General features: G+C 32.7%; 1 protein-coding gene across 3 annotated transcripts in view; it reads left to right on the forward strand.

Annotated features, from left to right (window-relative positions):
• Positions 1 to 56: 56 nt before the first annotated feature.
• scramb1 (phospholipid scramblase 1) overlaps positions 57 to 15,785 on the forward strand; it is a 62,196-nt gene continuing 46,467 nt past the window's right edge. For 2 of the 3 annotated variants that reach the window (XR_004757416.2, XM_035354007.2), the window contains exons 1-2: positions 185 to 360; positions 11,154 to 11,526. Coding sequence is in view for 2 of the 3 variants with exons in the window: in XM_035354007.2 (XP_035209898.1) it covers positions 11,166 to 11,526 (361 nt within the window). In the remaining variant the exon portion in view is untranslated. Of the gene's footprint in view, positions 76 to 184; positions 361 to 11,153; positions 11,527 to 15,785 lie in introns of those variants that run through there. The other variant, XM_035354016.2, reaches the window with a different exon arrangement.

Here is a 15,785-nt window from a genome sequence, read left to right on the forward strand (position 1 = left end):
AATATTTCTGATTACACTGAAAGAATTATACAGTAGTTCAAATATATTTCTTAAACTCAATAACTTAAGTAGGAGGTATTGTATCGTTAATTTAGTTTTAAATGTTGTACATTTATACAAATTATTTGTAAAGAAATATTGATTCCGAGGACCGCAGTTAATATCGGCACCTGTAACGGTTTTAATGTAAACAAAGTAACCAAATGTTTTATTAATTGGTTGGTGCAATGACATTATACGAGTTAATGTTAAATATTAAGTAAATGACGCTTTAATTTCCTGTTTAGCTGTAAGTTTAGAAAGGGAGATATTATTTGAAACAGTTAGCTTTTGGTCTGTTCTAGAATTTCATAGTTAAAAGTAAGCAATTAAGATTGTTTAGTATTTTACGGTATTTTTCCCCCTCTGTTTTAAATTATAAGAATTTTATATTCTCATGTGGAAATGCGTACTATTATCATTAAATCTGAATATAAAATTCTGTGAATGATGAAATACATACATTTATTGACTTGAGTTGATCTAAAAATTGCCGAAAATTGCTGTCTTTGGAAAATTTTAAGTGACCCGAGATTCTTTCTGTGGGAATTCGATCAAAGCCACTAATTCTCTCCTTCCCGAAATGAAATGTCATGTACTCTGATATATTTATAGAAATGTAATAAAATTCATACTTACCATGCCACAAAACTTTTTTTGTCGCAAACAATTTCACGATCTTTAACATATAAATTTTGTTATCCTTACATATTATCATTACATATTTTATGTACCTGATGCATATTTATACTTGTTTTTGTATTAAGCTCATAAGCTGTCTTAATTTATAGCAACAGATAAATTTTTTCCTCTCAAATTTCCAGATACTCAATTAAGTTTTGTTTTTGGTGTGTACAGCTTAAGAGGAAAAAGAAAAAGTATTAGTAATTAATAAAAATATAGTATTATAAATTGGCGTGGCTGTTGATATGTCTTGTTTGGGATAAATGTTTATGTGAAACAGCCCTCTGCTGTTTATTATAATTGAAAGACCTGGTTCCAATAGTCAGACAATGTGAAAATTGAAATTTTTCAATGATTAGATATTCTAAATAAAATTATATTCTTTCTAAAAAAAAAAAAAAAAAAAAAAATGGTGGAAGGGAGAAGTGGATAATTTCAGTTTTATTTGAAAGCAATTTAAAGTTGGAACTAACCATACTGAACTGACAAGCAAAAAGCAGGGCCCTGCAGCACTAGCAGTGAGGGGAGCATAAATATTAATAAAATTCGATAGCATTTCTCTCATGCAATAATACTTCTGTACTTTAAATGTTTGAAATCTTATATGCACTGATATTCCAGTTAAGCAATCAATCGATTGCAATCTGACACATTGCTAAATTTGATTCAACTGCCAATATTGTTGCAAAAATAACTGTAAAAATCACAGCTACCTTTCTTTTTAGTAGAATTTTACCATCACAATGTTGCTATTGTTGTCATCAAACTAAAGGACTTGAAACTCAGTTCAAGTTCATTGCTGTAAACGCAATGACGTGACAGTGTTGTCTCCATTGACAACTTTCATAGCTGCTTCCAAAATGAGCTATTCCTAAAAATCCATTGATAATTGCTGTCCTGTAACGAGTGAAGTGCAGAATCGCACACTTATTTGGCGCTTTTTACAAGAGTAAGAAGAATTGGATTTTTGTCAATTTCCTTTAACTTTTTAAGTGAAAATAGATTGATGTGTACATGGACAAAGCCAATGGAGTGTGCATTGCTGAGTTTGTGCAATTCTCTGATGTTTCTTTTAAGTGAAAATAGGTCGATGTGTACATCGATACTGAGTTTGTGCAATTCTTAAAAATGCGCCAAGCAGTGGGTGAATCTGCACTTTTCCCCACTGTAACATTGGAATTAAAAAGCCTTTCGTTTATCGTACTCTGATATGTATAAGGGTCAAAAGGCAATTAAGTTGTCCATGCACGCTAGATTGTTGTTAAGTGTTTGACTTCTTAAGTTTGCTTATGAATGTGAAGATTTCACATTTTCAGACTTTTTGATTTAAGCATTATAGAGTCAGAAGTCGTTAATCCGGACTCATTGGGACTTTGGCGATTCCGGATTATCGATTTTTCCGGATTATAGATCATCAGTTTAAATTTGGTAAGATGGCATGCAGAAATTACAAAATTAAAAATATGAAACAGTAATTTATGAAATAAAGAACAATTATGATCTAAAGGGTATCAAAATTTACAAAAAGAAAAAGCTTAGTATTTATTTGTTTACTTTATTAAAGATTTCTTTCAATGTAAGTTGTTTAAGTTGCTTCGTTTCATGTGATAATACTTTCTATTTAATTCTATTAAACAGACATAATTTCTTGTTTAGTTACAAAGTTCGGCTGTTCAAGTCCTATAATTGCTGTGTCTAGAATACCGACTAATTTGTCAATCGAAATTTTTTCGTTTTCAATAACCTCTGTCACTTTCTTCGCTATCGGAAGCGAATTATAATGACGAGGAACTTGTTTTAAATCATATCAAAGACGGAGTACATCAAGATGAAATACTACATTTGGTAAGGAATTATAAGCCAAATAAAGTAAAAAGATAAGGATAGTGCTGACAGATCAACTTCCAATTCATTGCGTGCCGCGGCGTTCCCCCCCACCGAGCAGCGTGAAATTGATAAACAGATTTCGAAACATACTTTCGCTTTAGATCCTTTACATATTAGCAAATATATATCGGAAATTCTATTTGATATAATCGAAAGTTCTAGCTTACTTTTATAAAATTGCTCTAACAGTCTGCAAAAAATAATAAGCTGGATCCAATTTGAAGATTAAGGAACTACGCAATCTGCAACATTAACTGAATTAGATAATTTTAGCTTAGCTTATACCGTCCCACATTAAACGAGCATGCTTAAACGTTTTATGCGCACGCGCACACGCATATTCGCAGCTGTAAAGGTCTTACGCGCACATGTAAACGCCTATGCGCATGCGTCGGGCTGACGCATGCGCAGAAAGTTTGTAGCTTTGAGGTCCGGGTTATGGGTGACCAAATTAACAACTTTTGACTGTATTACTTTCCAGTTTGTACTAATTTATGTTCAGAAAAGAAAGATAGGTACAGTCAAAAGTCGTTAATCCGGACTCGTCAGGGCTTATTCCCGATTATCGATTTTTCCGGATTATAGATCATCAGTTTAAATCTCGTAAGATGGCATGCAGAAATTCTAAAATTAAAAATATTAAACCATAATTTATGAAATAAAGAACAATTATGATCTAAAGGGTATCAAAATTTACAAAAACAAAAAAAAAAAAAAAAAAAGCTTAATATTTATTTGTTTACTTTATTAAACATTTCTTTCAATGTAAGTTGTTTAAGTTGCTTCCTTTCATGTAATAATACTTTCTCTTTAATTCTATAAACAGACATAATTTCTTGTTCAGTTCCAAAGTTCCGCTGTTCAAATCCCGTAATTGCTGTGCCGAGAATACCGACTAACTTGTCAATCGAAATTTTTTTGTTTTCACTAACCTCTCTGTCACCTTCTTCATATCTTTATCCATTTTTTGCAGCAATTCCACTTTTTGTTTGATGGACATCGAAACATACTTTTGTTTTGTAGATCCTTTGGGAGCTCCAGCATCGGAAATTCTATTTGACATAATTGAAAGTTCAAGTTTACTTTTATAAAATTGCTCTTACAGTGTGCAAAAAATAATAAGCCGGATCCAATTCGAAGATTAAGGAACAATGCAATCATCAACTTTAACTGAAATAGATAATTTTAGCTTATACCGTCCGTTATACATAAAAGGCGCACGCGAAAATGTATTCTGCTCTTGCGCACACGCATATGCGCAGTCGTAAAGGTCTTACACGCACGCGTAAACGCCTATGCACATGTGTCAACGCGGCGCATGCGCAGAAAGTTTTTAGCTTTGAGGTCCGGATTATAGATCATTCCGGATTATGGGTGTCCAAATTAATGACTTTTGACTGTATAAAGAATGGAGTTTTTCAAAACACATTTTAAATTTTGATTAAATGTTTTTATTTGACACAAAAAGGTATTGATTTTATTTAAAAAGAAAAAGAAAGAATATGGATATTAGTTCAACTTAAAATATTTCTGTGTTTCTGAAAGTAAAACAATATAAAGAGAAAGGTAGGAAAATTTTTAAAAAAATCGAGACCCTAACATTAAGCTGTGAAATATTTTTATGACTTATGATATTTTATATTTTTAGAGTTTTAAAATGCTAGGATACAGTTTAAAGTAATCTGTAATCTGAAGTATTATTTCCTTCTCCATCATCACCATACCATGTGTGAAAGAGCTATGCTTTGATTCTCTTAAAAACATATTCTAATGGAACAATTATAATTATTACGTACCTTTTTTAAATTTTTCGTTATGAAAGAAGTGAAACTAATTTTGTTAGTAAAAATTTTGGTTCCATTTGTTGCACTTTGGTGATTAATTTAATCGTTTCAATTTAATTAAAATGAAATTATTCATTTATAAATATTTTCCATGTCTTAAAGTGAAGTCCATAGATTTACTGGAATTAGAACTTTTATAAATAAAAATTTCTTAATACTTTATCTCTGCGCCAATTTTGTACGCATTCATGCATGTAAGTAATAATTTTATTTATTTCAATAATTAACAATACTAGGTAAGTCTTAAGAAATTTATGAAATGAAATTCGAAACAATTTATAAAATAAAGTGCTTCAGTAGTATCCATTTGGTGGCATGAACAGCATTTGGTAAATCTCTGGATTATGGTAACTTGGCAATTTTTTGGAGAAAATTTGGCAACCAACCCTGCTACAGCAACCTGCTAGTTTTGTTTTGGACGCCATTTTGTTTTCACGAAGTAAAGGCATTTTTTTTTTACTCAATATTTCTTCCAACAATCTGCTACCCGAATTATGCTTATATGTACTAGAACTTTTATGGAAAAAAAATGCTTAATCATGATGAAGATTAGGTGCGAAATTGGAAGAAAGTGCAGAATGAAAAACTGCTTGCCGCGTTTTTAAGAACTGCACATACACGGTATCATCCATATACACGTCAACCTATTTTCACTTAAAAAATCTTCCCAGAATTGCACAAAAATAGCATTGCACACACTCTTGACTTTATCCATGTACACTACTAAAGTCCTAGCTAGTAACTTTTATCGCCTTACCAAAATGTCGCCAAACTATCTGTTACCATATTCCAAAGATTAGCCCAGCATTTTATTTAGTAATATTTACCTGATTATTAATAATATTTAGCTTCTTTTTATTCTGTTCGGGATCTGTTTAAGAAATTTTAGGGCCTTCCCTAAGCTGGGAGATGCAAGGCCCCCTTTAAATATTATACTTTTTGTGGCATAGTCAGACTGTTACATAAATTATTATCGCTAATAATTTTATTTCTAAAATTTACGAGTACTTATGTAATATTAGTTTTGAAAATACTATAATGTGAACGTATTAAAAAGCTGTAATGCAAAAAATTCTTATTAAATAAATTTTTTTTGTTCTGCAATAAATGTTATAGTGTACACATTTACTTAAATACTATTAAGTAAATGTTATGTATTTTTGAACTTAACTTTTACTACTCTGTGCATAATTTGTCTTTTAACTTCATAATTTTGTCACAAAAAATCACATAATATGCATATGTACACTTTTTCTAGCTTCTTTCCTGTTTAGGTAACATTTACATGTCTTTACCAGCAGACATTTGAATTAACTTGTCAGTGTCCAATAAATGTGCATTTTGCCTTTCTACTGTTATAGAAAGACTTCTTACTCATTATTCAGGGTAGAGTAGACTTTAAGGTACCCCTTGTATTATGGCGAAGTTGTTGTTTGATTTATCGCCAAGTTGTTCTTTCATTTATGGTAGCCTGAGTAGTTAAATGTTATGGAAACCCTATTGTGACGTAATCGGGTGCATGTTTCTGGGACATTTTGAATCATGGGATGTTTTGTAAGCGTTTTTGTGGTGTGTGTTGGTTTGATTCTTTAGACGGTAGAATGGCTGACTGTAGTAAGATTAATTTGAAGTTTATGTACGATTTGGAGCAAAAGCGGAAAAGAGCTTTAATTGGCTGGTGTGTAAATGAAGGTTTACTTAGTAGCCATTATAAGTGCTCTGTATGTAGGAAGGATATGCGTCTAGTCGAATGTAAAAACCATTTAGATGGATTTGAATGGGTTTATAGGAAGAAATGTTCAGATGGTCACTATGTGAAGCGTTTGATCAGAAAGAGTACCTGGTTTGAAAAAAGTCATTTGAGTATGATTGATATTTTGATTTCTACGTGGCTCTGGGTGTACGAAGTGAAATCGAAAATCATGGTAAGTGAATATTTGCTTTTGGTAGTGCTTAAATGTATAACATGTTTTTCCTTTTTTTATGTTATTGTTTGGTTTAAATGTATTTTATTGAGATTATATATTTTTTGTTTGTCTATATTGTAGAATTTGGTGCTCCTTTGACTTTTTAAATGAAAATATATCGATGTGTACATGGACAAAGTAAAGGGAGTGCGCAGTGCAAGTTTGTGCAATTCTGGGATTTTCTTTTAAGTGAAAATAGGTCGACGTGTACATGGATAAAGGAGTGAGCAATGCCATTTTTGTGCAATTGGGGAAATTCTTTTTTAAGTGAAAATAAGTCGATGTGAACATGAATGCCATGTTTGTGCAATTGTTTGTCTCGTTATTTTGGCTTTGTGTAGCGGCGATTTTTGCCGCTTCGCAAGCCAAAATAACGAGTCAAAGAATTGTACAAAATCGGTATCCATGCACCGCCAAAAATCGCCAAGGGGTACCCTAAACTATACATTTACCATTATTCATTCGTTGAAGATTGTAAGTAACTTATTAATCAGCTTTAGTTCTCAGAAGCGGCATTTCCCTGAGGCTATTGACATAAGTGTACAGATCTCGGTGCAGTTGACACATTTGCAAGTGTCTTCCAAATTCTTTTTATAAATGTAACGAAGTACTCTTGGCAAGGAATGTCAAACAGGTGTTGGCAGTTTGTGATAATATGAGGGATAGTTTGTCTAGACCTAGGATGTATATACATATATATATATTATATATATCTTCTCATTTTTTTGGGTCACTTAAAGCATCCACAAGTTTATTACAACTGCCATTCAGATATTCTTTACTTTTTGGCAGGTTCCTAATGTCACAAATAGCACCAAACACATCAAAACAGTGACTGCTGAAGTCTTTCTGTCAACAAGATAAAGAGCAATGTCAATTACATTAAAAAATGTAATCGTAATTCTGTTTCTTCTGCTAAAATGGGTTTCGAATTCAGAAAATTTATTCTTTTATTATAGTCTTGTAACAGACCTATTTAAGTGTAATTGAACTATTTTATTCACGCCATGAACTCATGAACTGTAACCGAACTATTTTATTTAAACGCCATCTCGTGGCGATATGAAAAAACGTCAGTCGACCTCCAGCCGCCATGATGATAGCTTACTATGTTATGTTATTCTCAATGTTTGATGTTCCATTTGGTATATGTTTCATTTTTTATGTATATTTCTTTTGTTTGTAACCGTTCCTGTGTGCTCTGTTAATAAATTCTTTTAAAGCTAGCCGGCATTAGTGTCTATTGAGGAACGGCTACATCACAGTCTCGAATTATATGCCTTTCTGCTGAATTGCTTTGTTTAGCTTTATTGGCATGATATACAAAGTATACTAGATTAAAGTTTGACTATGGTATGCAAAATATATTTTTCTTAGAATAAGTAAACACATACGTAAAAAAAGGGGGGCTTTCAAATTAAAGACAAATTTTGTAAATGGCTTGTATGAACCCCTGAGAGCTCCATAGTGTTCAGCACTTTTTCCAAGTATACTTTTAAGATGTTTAATGTGTATAGCCTGAAGAAGTAATTACTTCTAGATTTTACTGCAGAGCATATTTTCCTTCTCTCTGCAACCGCTAATAAAGAAAACATCCTTGAAAATTATTTTGTGACTCGTTGAGGTAGTTTTCTTTTGTTTGAATTGGTAATGCTTATTTTCTGAATGGATATGATGTTTTTAAAAGCTGGAACAGGGAGCCAAAGTGTTACCAATTGGAGTGCTGTTCCAAACAGATAATAAAGGAATTTATTTTATAAATTGCTTCTCGCTTGTATATAATTACAGAAAAAATATGCATGTATGCAAAATTGGCCTGAAAATTAAGTATTAACCCCTTAACTGTGGCATATATTTCAGAAAAATGCACCAAAAATGGGGAAAAAAATATTTCACTGTTTAATTTTGTTCTGTATATCAATATAAAAGTTACAAAATGGTTATTTACGAAAAAAAAAAAAAAATTAAATGCAATAGCTACTATATTTACTATTTTGACATACACATAAAAAAAGGAATCGATTACAGACATGTGTTATTCAATTACAGCAAATTAAACAAAATTTGGAAGCTAAATATAAAGCAATGTTAATACAACAATATGATTTTGAATATTCACAAATCTTTTACATTATGATATACAGTACTGCATGCAAGCCTGTCGCACACAATCTGATCCCAGATAACTTAAACTCTTCATCAATGTTTGAATCAAACATTGCAAAAAAAGAAAGAAAACTTTTTGGTATAAAATTCACCGAAAAACAGCCAAAATTCAACACGCCTTCCCCCAACTGAAGTCCGTGAAAAAGTAGGACCAGTAGCTCTATTTGTTTTGAAAATAAGGAATTAAGTCTAAATTTAATATCCTAAAGCAAAAATTAAATATCATAAAGCTTAATGGACTCAGTTCAGACTTCACAAAATAGAAAAACAAATTTTTCTTCTGCCCGAAGACTTCGGTCGTTACAAATACGGCACCACATAGTAGTTGCTCGTACTGGACTTGGGTGATACTGGCAAGGAGTTAGGGCCTTTGTCTTAATACTTAATCTTCATGCTCATTATAGACAATACTTAATCTTCATGCTCATTATAGACTAGTGTAACTGGGAGCTAAAAGACAAGTTGCAGTTGACCTTCTCCTGCTATCATGTATCTATTTATTTTTTTTTTGGATGAACAGCTCTTTTAAACAATTTTCATACCTGCTTTACTGTTAAAAGACATGTGCCTTTTTCCTTCATTTTGGAAAAAAATTAAATTGTTCGTTTTTAGCAACCACTCACTGGATACCCCATCATCAGCCATCCTTTGTAATTTTCCCTTACATGGTAACCCCATACTGAGCCAGGGTGATAGGCTGTTTTTATATCATTTGACAAAACAGGAAAACTGTACTAAACAGATATTTTTCCAAAATGCTTTGAATGTATGATACAAAATTAAGAGTGTCTCAGACATTTTCTATAAGATTTAAGTCTTGATATCTGGCTGGCCTAAACATCTGCTTAATATCCTCATATTCCAAAAAATCATGCACTGAATTAACCTTATGTGCATGAGCATTGTTGTCCAAAAAACTGAACCTAGGACTAACTATACCCTTGAAAAGGTGAACGTAAGGCTCTAAGATCTTACCTGATTGCAAGAAGCCCTGCTGTGTTTGTGTCCTACACATTTCTGTGCAGAAGCAAACCCATTTTGCATGGTACAGATAACACTGTTTTCGGACAAAGCACCAGTGGAAGACTATTCTGTTCAACGATGAATCCTGATTCAGCCTAACCACTAATTTTTGATGTACCTTCATCTAGAGCAAACCAATGACCTGCTACCTGCACCATCCAGTCTGACAGTTCATGTTTGATGGTCTGGGCAGGTATCATGTTGGATGAGAAATAGACCTTCATGTCTTTGATAAAGGCTTTGTGACTACTGCGAGGTATAGGGAAGAGATCTGTGTTCGCATTTCCAGGGGTACAGTTAGTGTTCAACTTGTTTTTATGGATGATTGTTGTATTTGATATTATTTATGATATATCAGTCTTACATACGAGTACATGATAAATTTTATTAAAACCTATCTACTAATTCTGGAGATAATTGATTCAAATGTCAAAATTTTCTAAATTTTATCATTGTATGTTAGCATAATATGTGTGTGTATATAAGTAAGTTATGAAGTTGTGCATAGACAAAAATGTCAAAGTTTATCCTTGGCTTTTTTAATTTGGGATTTATTAGATCAAAATGGCATTATATGGGCTGTTAGTCTCAAAACAGAATTTTGCATCATCGACTATAAATGGCTGCATCACTTTTCAAATTGTTGCTTCCAAATATTGTCACCCTGTATTATTGTTAAGGAAATTAAATAATGAAGCATCTGCATGTATTCTGAATGCAGATTATACATTATTTTATTTTGTTAACAATTCTCGCATGCATCCTTACCCTGTGAAATAAAGACAGTACCTACAGCCATCAAATTTTGAATAATGTAATCCTCCACTCAAACATTGCACCTGGAAGCCCAAATTTTGAATTTTATATTTCATATTTTATGAAACTTTGATGGATTTTTGATTAACAAAATGATTTTAAAGCGAGTAGTGGGAACACTATATGGAATAAAATATTTTTGTCTTCAGTGCAAAAGACTGTATCAGAAATTCTTAAGATATGCTGTTTTTAAATATTTTGTGATTTTGCTCTCGAATTGAATGTTATGTGGCATAAGTGCAAAGAACATGATATTTAATAAATAAAGTTAACACAAAGCGTTAATAATAAAAAGACAAAGATTTTAAAAAAAAGTTTTGCTAGCTATCTTACTAAGAAAACTAAACAGTGTTTTAATAAATAGATGAGAGACTGAAAAAATAGAAAATCTTATGCCAATACATAGTGCTGCATCGAGAATTCTAAACATATGCCGCTATAAACATATGCTTTTATTTATTTATTTATTTATTTATTTTTTAATTTAACTGTTGAACTGTGTATGGTGTAAGTGTGAAGAAAATGATACTTAATAATAAAGCTAAAAAGAAAAAGAAATGGGTTAGCAGGAGTGAGTGCAACTGCAGCCTGGTAAATTGCGAGCTGAGCAAAACTGTAATGAAACTTTTTTTCTTGTGATCATTAAAATCTAAACCCTTTCAGTTTTTTTATTTGACTTTTAATTCAAGGCATAATTTTTCTTTAATAAATTTATTTATATTTTCAGAATTGTGCTAATATGGGTGAAATGGCAAATTATCCTCCAGTTACTCCAAATGCTCCTCCCCCAGGTTTAAATCCTGCTTATTATCCTGGTGCTCCAGATGTAAATTATCAGCCTGGTTATCCCCCAAATGCTGCACCTTATCCACCTGGAGGACAGGGCTATCCTCCAGCTAATCAAGGATATCCACCTTCTAGTGGCTATCCTGCACCTGCATCTGGATATCCAGCACCTATGGGTGAAGGTTATCCTCCTGCAGGTGGATATGCTGCACCAGGTGGTTATCCTCAACCGCCTGCCATGACACAACAGCCTACTGCTGGAGGTTATCCTCCATCATCTGGATACCCAGCTCCTCAACCAGGAATGCAACCTCGTAAGTACCACTTTTGTACCCAAGTTTAAAAATTGGAAGAATTCAAAAATTAGTTGCAGGAGCTAGTGTAATATAAGTAAACATACAGACCTGTAGCTCTGAAGGTCAGACTGTATCCAGCTATGAGTGCAAAATTAAAACAAAAACAATTTGTATAAATGCAAATGGAGACTAACTAGTAAGTTCTTCTAGAAAATAAGCTCTTAATACCATCTTTTAGTAGAAAAATAAGCAAGCAACAGTCAAAGTATCATATTCTATACCTAAATACATTTGTAGATTAGGTACATATCATAGCATTTCCTGTAGGAAATATAATCTGTCAGAAGAATAATCTATTATGAACCATACTGTTAGGATGATCTGAGAATGATACCTGGAACATACCTCATTTTTTGGGGGGGGGCACAATTGCAAATTCATTGGATAGAGTATATAGCCATTAATACATAATTTGCAGCCTTTGACAAAATCTACTTCTTTAACCTTTTTGCGACGGCGCACCTTTGTTTAAGACGCTCGTGCGGGACGGAAGGGAATCGAAAGCAGTCACCGTACAGGACGAAGTTTTTGCATCGCTAAGCCTAATTTTATAAAAAAAAATCAGAAAAAAAAAAAGTTTCACTTCTAGCCTCGTAATTTTTGGTATCATTTTAGATTATTATTTGAGCTCTTATATATGTTAAAATTAGCACTTAATAATGTTTTTTTTTTTCTTTATTTTACATGAAAATATACTTAAAAATTTCCAATTTCCTTGTCTTGTAAAATAATTTTTGGAAGCGCTATTCAAATTATTCCAAAGTTTTAATTGATAAAATTCATCAATACAGTCTAAAATTAATAAAACAACACAATGAAGACTATTTACAGTAAGAAGTAACAAAATTTAAAATGAAGACTGAGTGTGGTAAATCTCGAAGCACGGAGAAGTATCACTTTTTAACTCTTAGGAAAAGTATCACTTTTTATATCTTTAGAAAAAGAATTATTGCTCTCATCTGTGTTAGTTAAATTATTCATTAACCATACGAGGGTTCTTTATCTGATAAATAGCGCCTTCGCGCCATAATAGACTGGAGGTGAGACTTTCCGAAATAAAAAAAGAAAAAAACGGGAATATATCTGAAGTCAATGCAAAACGGACTGGGCTGTCTAGTAACCCTAAAGACCATATATAGTAGAGGAAAAAATAGAATTAAAAAAGGAATTGGATATAAATCAGACACGTGAATATTTATTATAGCACGCAACGATTTAAAGAGCCCACCTCTGTTTACACTTTCGCTTTCCCCCCTCGCAACAGTTGATGAGTAAAATACCAAAGTCAGACAGAATATATCAAACTCAAGGTCAGGAACCTAAAACTGTGTTCATTTCAAAAGTAATGAGCATAGAATGCCATCTAGTGGCCTTCAGAAAAACGTTCCAGCTTAAAATGAGTATATGTATCACCCATCCTCTGAATGTAGTCTCTATCGATGTGTGGATGGGACGCCCGGCTGTAAGAGACGTTCTTAGGGAATGCGTATATGGGACGCCCGTCCTGAAAGGGTTAATCAGATGAAAAAATTAATAACTTTATAGGCTAAGTATATAGCCCTTGACTGTTGCAAAATGAGGTCACTTTTTTTTTTTTTTTTTTTTTTTTTTTTTTTTTTTTTTTTTTTTAGTTTAACATGCTTTTTCTCCATATTTATTAACTGCTTTCATAATTCACTTAATCTGGTTAAAGATAAATGTTTTAAGATGATTTACATTAAAATGCTTGATTTATGACCATTTCTACTCCTTGTGTTCAATTTTTATCTCCAGAAAGCTGGCTGACACCTCATTCTGTTAAGTGTGAAGATTTTGTTTTCATACAGAGGCAAGGATATACTGTTTTTTCTAACAGTTCCTGGCCCCACCAATGGCTGAGTATCACTGAATGCTAGGAGTTAGATCCCAAAACAATCCCATGCAATTGACCTGATGGCAAGGTTGTTTTTTATGTTTTTTTTTTTTTTTCAATATGTAACATGAATGTGAGCCGATATTAGCAGCTAATGTTAAGTATAATTTTTTCCAAATACTTTTTAATAATAATAATAATAATAATTGATGAATTTAAATATCATGTGAAACTTTGACATCATAGAACTAAAATGAAACTTTGACATCATAGAACTAACATAAATTGATGCAAATACAAATCCCCCCCCCCAGAAAAGTGCCATTTTACACTTTAGGCATGGGCAGGGCTTAAGTTCAGATAAACCTGGCTGAAAATCAATTCCACTTCTTTTCATTTCTTACGTGAAACTATATTTTCAGCTGGAAACAGAAATGATCTGTATTACTTCAGTAAGATTGAACTGATAGAATTAAAAGTAAATCTATCATTATCATTTCTTTAACTTAATTTACTAATACTTTTATTGGTACTATTCCATTTTGAGGACCATAAAAAAATTGCAGCGAGAATGTATGCGCAAAACCGCCAAATCTAGCAAATGCACCCATTTAACAACGCACCAAATCTAGTGTACGCACTGATTTCAGATTGCATAAGTTTATATAGTTCTATATTTCTTAAGACGCCATTGAAATACTAGTTTAATTTTTAAATCCTTTTTTGATATCCTATGGATTTAACAATTTGGGACTTGCCCATGACGAAAAGTCTGCAAAAGAATTTTGGGTAAAGTGCAGAATCCCCCACTGCTTGACGCGTTTTTAAGAATTGCACGTACTTGGTGTCTATGTACACATCGACCTATTTTCACTTAAAAAGAAAAAGAAAATTTACAAAAATCCAATTGTTCTTACCCTTGTAAAATGCGGCAAACAAATAAGTGGGCGATTCTAATAAGTGAAATAAATCGATGCACCCCCCCCCTCCGCAGAGCAACGTGAAATTGATAAACAGATTTCGGAATGGTTAGAGAAACAAAGGATATGCCTTTATCCATTTTTTGCAGCAATTTCACTTTTTGTTTGATGGACATTGAAACATGCTTTCGCTTTGTAGATCCTTTGGCAGCTCCAAAATCGGAAATTCCTTTGGACATAATGGAAAGTTCAAGCTTACTTTTATAAAATTGCTCTAACAGTCTGCAAAAAATTATAAGCCGGATCCAATTCGAAGATTAAGGAACAACGCAATCTGCAACATTAACTGAAATAGATAGATAATTTTAGCTTGGCTTATACAGTCCGTTATGCATTAAACGCGCGTGCGTAAAGGTATTACGCGCATGCGTAGATGCATTATGCATCTACGCATGCACAGAAAGTTTGTAGCTTTAAGGTCCGGATTATAGATCATTCCGGATTATGGACGTCCAGATTAAAGACTTTTGACTGTATTACTATTACTTGCTGCTAATATTCTAAAATAGTTTTTGGCAAATCTTTTAATTTATGCATATGTCAGATCTCTAGGACAGTTTATGATGTCCTTTAGTTCATTAACAATTTTAACATTTCATGTAACAGCAGCCATTATCCTCAGAATACATATTTTTACGAATTTTGCGCATAGATACATGATTTTAGTTCATTCATTTGTAAAATTGTTGTATTTTGCTCAATAATGTAACATAAATGTAAAAGAGACAGGCTGTGCCAGAAAAGTAAGAATACAGGGACAAGTGCATTTAACATTGAGTAAATAGGTATCTTGGCTCGCCAAACTTGGCGAAAAATCGGCAGAAGTTGCCAAACTTGGCGACATTTGATCCTGTCCCTGTATCACCGTAATAGGTATTGTAATTAAATAAATGTAATTGACCACTGTTTTAGTTGTAACCGTAATTTGACCCTCATGTTGCTTTCCAATAACTTCGAGAAGCAGAAAGTACTAGAAATATCTTGGCGACTGGTTGAAAACCATATAAGGCCGGAGAGAGAGCATCTGCTCTTAATTAGTTAGTTAGGTGTTATTGCTGTGAGTTGTTAGTTCAGCATGAGATCGGAGATATTTCTAGGTTACCTTTCTCTTTAGATGTGCTTCGCATTGTGTTATATTTAACATTAGTCGTTTATTATTAGTCGTTTGAAGTGTAACTACTGATTGCATTCTGTGATACTGTGAATACCTGTACGAGTATTTTTATGGGAAATTCCAGAATTTTGAAGTCTTTCGTTTTATAAAAATAAATTTTATCAACCTATCATCCTGTGTCTGCATTCAATCAATTATGAATCTTTAAACATGCAACACTTTTTGGTATTAGGAGTGAGGTTTGGATCCCAGTGACAAGAGTGATGGAGGA

Source organism: Stegodyphus dumicola, chromosome 6 (assembly GCF_044657685.1).
Source record: "Stegodyphus dumicola isolate Sdum_Otavi_A_Nest chromosome 6, ASM4465768v1".
NCBI lineage: Eukaryota > Metazoa > Arthropoda > Arachnida > Araneae > Eresidae > Stegodyphus > Stegodyphus dumicola.